General features: G+C 35.7%; 1 protein-coding gene across 1 annotated transcript in view; it reads right to left on the reverse strand.

The window, feature by feature from the left end:
• The window catches only part of LOC121725857 (protein doublesex), a 167,093-nt gene extending 161,938 nt beyond the window's left edge, over positions 1–5,155 (reverse strand). Inside the window, exon 1 of the mRNA XM_042112992.1 lies at positions 4,584–5,155. Coding sequence (XP_041968926.1) covers positions 4,584–5,085 — 502 coding nt within the window. The 5' untranslated portion in view covers positions 5,086–5,155. The remainder of the gene's footprint in view (positions 1–4,583) is intronic.
• Positions 5,156–12,549: the final 7,394 nt, after the last annotated feature.

Consider the following 12,549-nt stretch of genomic DNA (forward strand, 5'->3'; position numbering starts at 1 on the left):
CTTCAATAAACAAAAGTACATATTTTTGTTACGGTTACTTTTTAATCATGTGTGAAAGAAGAGATTTATGTAATTTTTGACAATCATTTTGGCTTCGTTGATAAAACCCCTTTAATGGGATTACATTTTAATCGATTTTAAAAAACCTGACACCTTTTTCTACGTGCAAATATAAAAAAAAACTCGCCTCTACAGGTTGTGTAATGGCGGTAGTGTAGTTTAAAACTTAACACTAATTGTACGGCCTCACAATCCCATCACACAGGATAGGCTCTATTAATACTAAACCGCAGTTAACACCTCCTTATTATAGCTAAGTATTCTAGAGTTTTTGTTTAAACTTAGTGCCATTATAAGTGTTCGTCGGATAGGAATGAAACAAGACAATTAATTCACTTTACCAGCCGCCGGCTAGCAGTAATCATTACCCGTTAATTTGGTTAAAAAAAAAAAGGGAAAAAGTGTAGGTACACCTGTGCTCCCAGCATTATACCAGGTGTCGAGGACGTCCTACATCATCTTCTTTATTTCCATAAATAGTTTAGGCAAACTGTGAATATTATGGAAGTGTAAGCCGCAGTTGTGCAAGTGGGCAAAATGAAAAAGAACGTTTAGTTAGAAATATTAGAAATAGGAACTATGTAATATATTCCAATAGGCAATAACTAATACGATTTACGAGATAATAGGGCAAACTGATTATTGACCAATCTTTTGAAGGCATCTTATTTTTTATACCTTAGAATTTAAATTGCTTTTGCAAATACGAACTCAATTTTAGAGAATAACCAAGTAGCCGCTATACGTCGTAGGCGACGCATTGTCTGGTTATTGTAATAAGATGGCTTACAAATAATAAATTACAGAATACATATTTAAATATTAAAAATTAAAAAGTTATGATATAAATATCATTAAATATTCATTGTAGGTACATGACGTTGTGGACATAATAGCTGAATTTGCACTAAATATTTAAGTTATACTTTGAGCTACTTTTAAAGAAGAATAGATCCTGATTCCCTAAAAAGGCCCATTCACGGCAGGACTGCACGGCAGTCCTGCCGTGAATGGGCTCTTTTACTATAATATGAACACCAACCGACCTTTTAAGTCACAAAGTATTTTTTTAAAAGGTGTTAAGTTAATAAATGTATCCCTTCAAGTGATCACTTGAGGTGTCATTTACCATTTTATTCTGGTAACCGATACCGTCCAGTGAAAGTAAGACGTTGTGGCATATAGCCAACCGCAACGTCAGTGGATAACTTTTATAAAGACGCTACATACGCATTCGCAAAATAACTCGAGAGCCAGTGACGGCCAGACTTTCGTCATTTTATATGATCCTTATACAGGTAGGGTAAATTACTAGTGATTGGACAGTACCAGTCATTGGAAAAAGCACAAAAACACAATATTTATTAAGGTTGCTTTCAAAACTGCCTGTTTTTAAAGTTATAGAACGCCTAAATTTAAAGAAAATGGGTAGTTTTTAAAGCAACCTTAATAAATATAGTGTTTTTGTGTTCTGTCCAATGACTCACTCGGCGTAACTGGGCGGTAGCGGTCATTAACTCCCTGTCAAAAACTTGTCATTTTCTATATAAACCGCGATTGACAATAAGGTGTCAGATGTTGCAATCGCGGCTTTGTATAGAAAATGACAAGTTTTTGACAGGGAGTCAATGACCGCTACCGCCAAGTTACGCCGAGTGAACCTTAGTACTGTCCAATCACTAGTCATGTTCACCCTAAGTACGATCAGCAGGTATGGATTTTCAGTCGCGGTTACTTCAGGAGTTCTAGTTTTTAAGGTCTACCTAACCTTCCATAAATTATAAAGCTCATTTTTTAAAGGAACCGCAACCGAAACTCTTACCTCTATAAGGGTCACTCACTGCACACAAGCAAACTTTTATAAAAAAAAAATATATCCACAGCCGAAAAACCTCCTCGTTTTTTGGAAGTCAGTTAAAAATGAAGAAAGTCTGGCTGTCGCTAGCTCTTGGGTTAAAAGAATTATTCCCTCCTAGATATTCTCTCATTACTTACGTCGCGTGGAAAGCAACGAGGAAAAGAAGAAATATTTTGATTATTCATCGTATAATAATTAGGTGTTGTTTGTAACTTTTTTGCGAAATTTGTCTATCACACGTTTTTCACCGTTTTCCGGGATAAAAATTATCATATTATAATGATTATTTTCATCCCGGAGAAAAAACGATATTTCTAACGATGACGACGGACGATAATAACATCCTTTCCTCAAAGTATTCCCATGCCAAATTTTATCATAATCAATTCAGGGGTTAATGTTACCGATACATGTGCTTAAACAAACGGATAGACAACTAACAATTTATATATTTTTTAATTTTATATAAGTACTAGCTGTCTCGGCAAACGTTGTCTTGCCATATCAAGTATTTCGCCCATATTATATTTTTATTGAAGTGACTAAATAAGTATGTCACCATGGCAACGTCAACAATGGTCGCCGTCGGTCTCGAGTTGTAAATTGTAATAATTCACTATTATTTATTCAACAAATGCTCTTAGCAATATAAAAAGTAGCCAGTAGAAGATTCTCAGACCTACTGAAAAATCAGTAAAGCTGTTTCGGAGGAGTATACGGTAACCTACGAATATTAAAAACTAAAGAAACATAACTCTCATACTATTACCGTTTTAAATTTGGTTCCATTCTGTCATGTAACGTCAGCCTTTATACCGCTCAAGGTCACCTAAATATTGCAAATGTATTGAAATGTGTACCTAAGGTACACTTTTTTCACAAGTATTTTGGAGCATGTTTCTTGACGGAGTTACTCTTCCTTAGTTTTTATTATTCGTAGACGGTAACTAACATTGTGACACGAGAATTTTATATAAGTAAGATGGATGAAACTTTTTTGGATGCAACAATTTGAACTAAAAATTTAAAACTAAAATTCAAAGTCAAACATTTTTTATTTAGAATAAGTTTTTTTCGAACACTTTCTGAACGTTGATGCTACTGGGGCCTACCAGTACCACTGGTTCGGGAACTAACCCTTACGGGAACTAACTTCCTAGTACATACAACGTACATTTTGGGATGTAACTTTGATTTCTTGGATGTAATTTTTATCTAAAAACTAAAATAAGAAGAAATAAGAAGAAGATAAAAAAATTGAAAAAGTAAATACTAAGTAATTCACTTTTTTAACTAAGTTTAATAAAAACTCAACTATTTCAAAACTTTACTATAGTAAAGAAACATTCCAGTGCTTAAGAGCTCACCTGACTCTAAAAATCAAACATCGTCCTTCTCTCTTCACACTCACGCCCGTCTTTCATATGCCAGGTGAAAAAGGACGGCGCGGAATCATCGCTGAGTTAGTTTTACTTGAATAAAAGATGAACTATAACGATTATGAAAAAAGTGTTTTGAGCAAATTTAGGTTTTATCAATACCTTTTTAGATATTAAAAAATATTAAAGAAAAGACAGCAAACTTCGAAGATCCAAGCAAAAATGTGTCTAAAACAAGGTTTTTTGTAAAAAAGAAACTATCGAGCATTTTTTGAGTAATCGTTTTTTCGTCTTGAGTATTTAATCTTTATGAACTGAAGTTACTTGTGTCAAAAATTAGTTTTCTAGACATAGATTTTGAGATCTAGGTTAAAGTATGTAGTCAAGTTAGGGTCATATGCGCTCTTAAAAAAACAATACACTTGGCATTGATTCATAATATTATAGTCACTATACTAACTAACAGCTCAAATACCAAATTATAATAATTTTATATGAATCAAAGCTTAGATTTTTGGGTGCGATTTAGTACAGTTTGAAAAAAGTTAACACGCAGTTTTGAACCGCGCCAAAATAAATGGGAAATGACAGCTAAATATAATATTTACTAATTTAGTTAATTTAAAACTATCATTAATGATTTCATTATAATTAATAGTTACTTAAAATTATTAAAACTAAGGGTAATAGACGCAGATACTGACCACAACAGCTAGTGGACACCCATGAAATAAACAGCTCTACATTTTTATAATTTTTCAATACTCGCATCACATTATCTCTCGGTAGTTGTTATATTAAATACCAGTTCGGTAATTATACAACAATAATAATAATATGCAATAATTCAATAATATTTGAGGAAAAATATAAAAAAAACTAAATACAAAAATGGAAACAAAATGCATCTTAATTCTAAATGACATTTGTTTGACTCTACATTGTGTATCTTATCAATGCGGCTTTATCTGATTGCAGAAATTATATGATTAATGTTATGTTACACGGTGCATTAAATATTAATTAATTAAAATTCGATTTAGACATTTAGGTAAAAATATTTTTGAGAAGACCAAAGGCTCTACAATGTACATGTTTATATAAAATTGTATTTTTCATTAACCTCTTGATAAAAGACAACATTATTTTCTGTGTAAAACGTATGACCTTTTTGAATCTGCTATCATTGTTTTACGGTTATAGGTTTAAGATAAAACACCTGTCTCGAATGCACTCGATCCGTATTTAGATACTAAATAGAAACTGTGTATTAAAAATGTTCTTACCTGGCTGTTGTGGAGGCAGGAGCGGCGTGAGCGGCGGTCGAACCGGCGTCGAGTGCGGCTGGTGCCCGTAGGGGGACACTCCCGGGGACTCGGGGATGGAGTCACTCCGGGGCGACTCCACGAGGGAGCCGGGAGGCGGCGGGATCACCGGACTCCGCGGGGACTTCACCACCGGGGGCTCGGGGTGCTCCAGCTCGATCCCCGGCGGCATCGACGAGTCCGAGTTGCGCGCCCGGGCCTCGTCCTGCGCCTGAGCGCGGCGGTAGGCCGTCTGCCGCGCCATATCCCGCTGCCGCTCGGCCGTCAGCCGGCACTTCTCGCAGGTGCAGTACCGGTACTTGCAGTAGCGTTTGTGGCCCTTCAGCTGGATCTTGAGGCGGTGGTTCCGGCAGCGGGCGCAGTTGGGGGGCGCGCGCGGGATCCCGGCGCCCGAGGTGCCGGGCTCCGAGCGCTCGTCGTACTCGTCGGGGGAGCGGCGCCGCCACGCGCCCATGGAGACCATCTCGTTGTCGGCCAGTCTGGCTGAGTTCGCGCGCGAGAGCTAACCGCACGCACACACACCACGAGGCGCGATCACGATACGACTGATTACCCCTCTTTCGGTTGCAGCGCCCCGCCCCGCAACCCGCCGCGCTTCATCGCGGTGCACGATGCAACCGCCTCTGTACGGTTCGAGTGTCCGCGATAGAGCGCCCGATATCACTTCTACATGTACAGTCGAACGATAACGTTTAATGCTTTTAACGCGAACGGGAAAATATTATTAAGTTCTAGTGCAAAAAAGTGTAAAAATTTAAATAAATTCGAATTAACTTTGCACCGCTCGTGCTTTTATTCCATAAAATATGTATTTAAATGTAATAAAACTATAAATATGTTTCTTGAGATTTATATTACAATAAGTTGTGTGAAAAAAATGTAGAGCTTAAATCCCCGCCGATTGCACACAACCAAAGACCAAGCGTATGCGCATCGCAATAAGATTCATTTTAGCTTAGCATAAAACTGTAGTTACTCGGGCGGATCTTCTCTATTTTTTTTCATGTTTTTTTAAATATCTTTGGAAATAAACATAAAGAAACAAAATTGATCGATTAAGGACATTTTAATATAGATTTATTAACAATTTATTCAAATAAAATGTATAATTATCCTAGTTAATACTTACCTATATTTCGATGAAATAGATTTTTATCGGAGGTGAGTTTGTAAATTAATTGCAGCCAAAGTATTATAGTTTTATTAAAATAAGGTTATATGAAGATATTTTAAATATTGTGCTTTATATCTCATATTTTTTAACATTTCGTTATTATATTGGAGCTAGGTAAACCGGGAGTCACGGAATAACAAATTGGGGTTTATCCTCGCCTTAAAATATGTAATAGGTATTAGGTAGTAATAGTGGTAGGAACCTAGTATTTATTACATTTAGGTTCTACATGAGATATAAAGTAATCGTTTTTGCATCAGAAAGTAAAAACGGACATTTTATTTATTCGAATAATATGTTCTTTTATTTAAAAATATTCGAAATTAAGCTACCCTGAACATACAAAAGTCTACAACTGAACATACTATTCCTTCATTGTAGAGTCACAAGTCGTAACGCATCCCATTTGACCAATTAGGAGTCAAGTAATGGAAAAACACGCGCAGGGAGGTTTTGTCTCTGTACGCCGCCGTGACCTCTTTTTCAAGATTGACTGCCATCCCCGTAAAGTGTGAAAAACAGGACTTTATACGCTACTACTACTACAAATACAGCTGAACATGGGCGTACCGAGGGGGGGGCAGGGGGGGGAGCTGCCCCCCCCCTGGATCATGTTGACGTCCCTAGTCCCTACTAAGTTTAATATCTAGTACTTTTATCTATAAAAATTAAAAATTAAGAACGAATTTTTGCCATTTGTTTGCAATACAATATTTTTACAACTAAAAATTATTAATTTTTTATTCTTTATAAACACCTAGCTTATGAAAAATCTGATTTGCCCCCCCCCCTGGCCCAGAACCTGGGTGATTTGCCCCCCCCTGGCACCAGAACCTGGGTAATTTGCCCCCCCTGGCCCAGAACCTGGGTTCGCCCATGCAGCTGAACATACAACCTCCTCCTTTTTGGAAGTCGGCTAATAAAGATAATATTTTGGGTTGGGTCTGTGACCTCCTTAGCAATAAAAAACAAGAATATGACATTATCTTTGATAATTTAAAATATACAACGAATAACTATTTAAAGTTCGCTGTATTTGTCTGTCATTTGACTTTTTCCAAGTACCGGACAAAGAAAAGCAAACCTTTTTAACAACTATTAATTGACTGTGTAAATATTTTTATTATTAAAAATGTAAATAATAAAGCCGAAACTTCTGTACATTTTGTTACATGACAAAATGTACAGAAGTTTCGGCTTTTATCTCTAATATAATAAAATTCTCGTGTCACAATGTTAGTTACCGTACTCCTCCGAAACGGCTTTACTAATTTTTACCAAATTTTATATGCATATTCAGTAGATCTGAGAATCGGCTACTGGCTACTTTTTATATTGATAAGTGCTTAAATTGTTAATTAATTAATAATAGTTAATTATTACAACTCGAAGTCTCGAGTTGTAATAATTAAAATAATTAAAATTTGTGCGACGGGATAGCGATATTATAAGTTTGGCACCATCGCAACGTCCATGTTGCGATGGTGCCAAACTTATAATATATTATTTAGTCACTTCAATAAAATAATATTATGGGCGAAATACTTTATATGGCGAAACAATGTTTGTCGGGACAGCTAGTCTCTATTTAAGGTTTTATCAGTTAGGTACTGCTAGAAAATGTTAAGACTTAAGACCCTGCTGCCAAAATTATCAAAGCACGCTAGTCGCTAGCCCCGCCTACACACCCCGCTATCCTATATTCTTGATATTAATATAATTATTCCATGAATCGTAATTTCCATAAATAAGTGAATCGTGCTTACCGTTAGGCAAATATCAGATAAATGTGCATTATACAACGATTTAATAAATCTCAATTTCATTTAAGTCAATCGTCTTCCGGGATCGTAATACTTATTAGAAAACACAGCAAAATTTGGCACTCCGCTCTTAAATTGAGGAATTTAAAACTATCCTACGTCCTTTTCCGATAGCAAAAGCTATCAACAATTTAAGTCTGACCGTCTGTAACTTCATTTAGATTTTCTGACAAACGTTCCTTCAATATTATGGAGTCCCTTCGTGAGCCGTGATGCTCTGCCGCGCGGGGGTCCGTTTTCGTTGCACAGTCGCGGTCAGTATATATATATAATTATTATAAATAATCGCGTGCAAGGAGACATAGGAGTCGCACCTTTAGCGATCTATAAGTATCTCCGATACGGATTCTCGTTTAAACAGCGGTTTTTTTTACAAAAAGGCGGTCGCGCAAGTAACCTTCCCAACGGCGACAGATGGCTAACCGAATTTAAAATCTTGCTATATTTATTTATCAACGAGGTGCAAATTTGACGTGTAACGCGCTAAACGGTTGAAAAAATGTATCAAAACAAGGAAAAATGTATGGCCGAGTGCTAGTCGGACTGGCGCGCGAAAGATTCCGTATACTTTTAAGTTTTAACACGCTTTTATTAACCTCTCCTGTATCTTTGTTTGTGTAATTTTACTGTTCTTTGGACTAAGCGTATTTTTTTATCTTTATTTGATGTCAATAATCGTATCATAACTAAGTACGTAAGTATAGTTCATAAGTCATAACTCATACCGTACAGTCTCATAATGAATCATCATGATTTTTTATCATAATAATCATTGCAGAATATAATAAATAGGCAGATGCCAGCAAGAGGCCGGCAACGCAAGTGCAACTCCTCCGGTGAGTTGATGTTCAAGCTTCAACCCTCTACGAGTAAGTATTTTATTAAAAGTACTTTAAAAAACTTGAGAGGTGTGGAGCCAAATGGAACGAAGTTATTTTCATATTCAAAAAACATACTTACATAATATATATACAGTTATACACTAAAAAAATATATTTAAAAAACGCCATCCATTGACACCTAGGAATACTAACAACGCGTCACTGTTTATTCTCAAAAATACGTATTTAAAAAAACGCCATCTAGTTGACGCACAGGAATACTTACTATCAATTCCCACTGCCCATGACATGCAGGTACTAATAAAAAAGTGTCGAGGTTAAATCAAGGTCAAATATCGTTCTGTCTAGCCTTCAGATTTACGCCGAACGCGCAATAAGGAACTTCATTCCAAAAAATGCTGAGAGAGTGGCGTCTTAGTCATGGGGTCAACTGCTTTGAGTGAACCCTTAAAGCAATCGTAAAAGCTTCAATACTATGTATATAGAATTCTTGAATACTTGATAATAATAATATCACTGGTATGTAAACACTGAGATCCACTTTCACAGACCTGAACGAAGGAAACGGACGAAACTGAAGGAAAGAACGTTATCTTTCTCTTTCGTTCCTCATATAATTATGAAAGAGATAACGTTATTTAACCCAAGGTTATTTTTAATCCAGATCTGTGCAAGTAGGCTTATAATATTGTAACAGTTGCAGATGACACACAACGAAATTACTCATGTTACTTGATCCATTGCGTTCCTCATTAGTAGAGTCCAAACTCCAAACGTAATAGCGCGTTACGGACTGATGATTATTTATATTGGCAAAACAATAAATCTACTCCGAGATGGTAGTCTCTTCTATAGATCAGGGCTTTAATCAAGTCGCAATTGATAGTTTCGACAGCGATGTAAGGTATAAAAATGTTTGGGATTTAAATTTTGACATAGCGCATCACTTGACACAGTGCTGGCGACGCGGTCCGCGGAACAATAATATAACTTCGAACTCATAAGATAGTTGGGGAGGGGAAGAGGGGATTTCGGGATAAGCTCGAGCGTATCAGATTAAGCTTGTATAGGCTTCCGACACGTTATCATGGTATTATAGAAATCAGATTTCTCACGTGGTGGGTTAATCTTTTTTTTAATATTGAAATGTCATCGGATCTGTCAGATTATGATAGGGGATGCTTAGTATACCCCAAAGAAGTTTCCATATAAAGCACTGACGATTCAAAGGCTAGGTAAGCCTGTAGGGACATTTTAAAATATTTAAAAAAAATAAAGCTTCATATTTTCCTAACTAGGCTTCGCAGATATTTTATTTTGCACTAAACTAAATGATTTTGTCCTTGTTGTCTAAAATATATTTATAATTTACCTAAATAAGCAATTTTCTGAATATATTTTCTGTTTGAAAACTTTAAAATGGCTGCAGTTTCTGAACCCACCGCTAAAATAAAAAACGATCTTTTATGTTTTATCAGTTTAACCTAGTGTAAAAAACCTACTAGTTCTCCATGAGTCATGACGCTCAAGTGACTACACAATTAGCACCTTCCCCTTCCCTACTAAGAAGTTGGATGTCATTATAATAAATATTAGATACCAATTATTATCAAGGGCTTTTCCGATGAGTGTATAAGAGTTTGGGTTGACTACATACAGTGCGTGCATTTAGATTTTAGCATATTATACAGCTCCTCGATTAATAAAGATGCTGGGGACACCTTAAATCATTTTGACTATAATATTATAATATTACTACTAGCTGTCCTGGCAACCGTTGTTTTGCCGTATAAAGATATAAGATTTCGATTTTCGCATAATATTATTTTATTGAAGTGACTAAATAAGTATGTCACCATGGCAACGTCAATCGCTATCCCGTTGCACAAACAATGGTCGCCGTCAGTCTCGAGTTGTAATAATTTACTAGTATTTACTCAACAAATGCACTTATCAATATATAAAAAGTAGATATTTTCCGATTCTCCACCCTAGCCGATATGCTCCCTAAGATTCACGAAAATCGGTCGAACCGTTTCAGAGGTGTTCAACCACGCACACCGTGACACGAGAATTTTATACAGTGTGTAACAAAAATAAGTGATAATACTTTAGGGTGTGTATGTGTTCCTTGTAGAGAGTTCACTGTGAAAGTAGCAGCGTTGAAAGACCAACATTTTTTTTCTCTTTTGTATGGGGAAACTCGTGATGCTCGGGCCCTTGCCCATACAAAAGTGCAAAAAAAATCGTCTTTGAGAGCTGCACTTTCACAGTGAACTCTTTACAAGGAACACACGCATCCTAAAGTATTATCACTTATTATTGTTACACACTGTATAGGTAAGTATTAGATGTATAATTTAATATTACTTTTAATAATGTATAGCATCACTACATCACCAGCTCCACACTAGCATGTAATTTAATATTTTTTTTAATTATTCATTATTAATTAATCACGGAATCAATTTAATATTTTTTTTAATTATACATTATTAATTAATCACGGAATCCTCTATGAACAGTGTCATTATTTTTAGGGTACCGTTCACAATTCGGAGCTCTGTCATTTTGTCATGGCTATCTGTCTATGCATCAGGTAAGTTCCAAATAAGTTTCATAATAATCAGGGCGAGCGAAGCGAGCCCTAAGCCCTAGTATATCCTACAACCTGAGCACTTTTGTGGTACACTTTACGGAAAAACTGTTAAGGTGCCCATACACGGGACAATTTGTCGTTTCGATCGATCGTCAAGAAAATCGTCCAATCGATCTTTTGAACGTAAAATCGTTTGCGATATTGCTACACACGTACAATTTGTCGTTCGATTTTAACATCGAGGAGAAAAATCGTTACGATAATTGTCCCGTGTATGGCCACCTTTACGCCCATTGATTTGTGATTTAACATGGTACCTACGAATAATGTTTTTATTATTCGTAGCATGGTACTTAATTTTTATTTATCTGTAAAATGTGTTATCATCGATCAGTCGAGGTTTGGTTACTATTAAAATAAAAAAAAATTGCCTTAAGATTAATATTATAAATACGATGGTGTGTATGTCTGTCAGTTATCTCTTCACGCTTAACCGGAAAAATTTACGGTTCCTGCGCGATAAACTTTCTGCGCAACTAATAAAAGTTTTTAGCGCATTTTTCACAATATAGGTACGCGAGCGAAAAACTTGGGATCCCTTTTGACGAAAAATGCGGAAACGTAGGTGAATGAAATTTTGCACAGTTATAACTTATACTTTATAAATATGGTGAAGGAGTGCATTGAGCTAATATTATTTTGAAATTATGCTTTTGAAATTTTGTTATCATACATTTTTAGGGTTCCGTAGCCAAATGACAAAAAACGGAACCCTTATAAATTCGTCATGTCTGTCTGTCTGTCTGTCCGTCCGTATGCCACAGCCACTTTTCTCCGAAACTATAAGAGCTATACTATTAAAACTTGCTAAGAATATATAGTCTGTGAACCGCATTAAGATTTTGATACAAAAACGGAAAAAATATTTAAAATTTTAGGGTATATTGCCCTTATAGGTATAACTGAAACAAAAAAAAAATCATCTAACCTATGCGTGTTGGGTATCTATGGATAGGTCTTCAAAAATCATACTGAGGTTTCTAATGTCATTTTTTTTCTAACCTGAATAGTTTTTTTTTTTTTTTATTTGGGGCCGTCTATGGGCTCTGCGCCCATATCCTTTTTTTGCTTTCTAATTTGTATTGTTTTTCGCACCCAAGGATAATTGAAATAATAATATTATTAATAATTGTAGTCCATCACGCCATGGACATTTTTTTACTTAATAAGACGTAATATAATAGAATATAATATATAATACTTATATAATATGTAATAAACTTATAACAATTTATAATGTTTTGAACGGTGTGGTTCCGACATTTTTGGATTTCCCAAGATATTATGCTGCTCCATCCTTTGCCTTTAGATGGGATGAGAACCTGAATAGTTTGCGAGAGAGACTTTTCCAAAGTGGTAAAATGTGTCCCCCCCCCCCTCTTACTTCTAAAGTAGTGATAATTCAAAAAAAAATATATAAATATGTACA

This window comes from Aricia agestis, chromosome 4, assembly GCF_905147365.1.
Source record: "Aricia agestis chromosome 4, ilAriAges1.1, whole genome shotgun sequence".
NCBI lineage: Eukaryota > Metazoa > Arthropoda > Insecta > Lepidoptera > Lycaenidae > Aricia > Aricia agestis.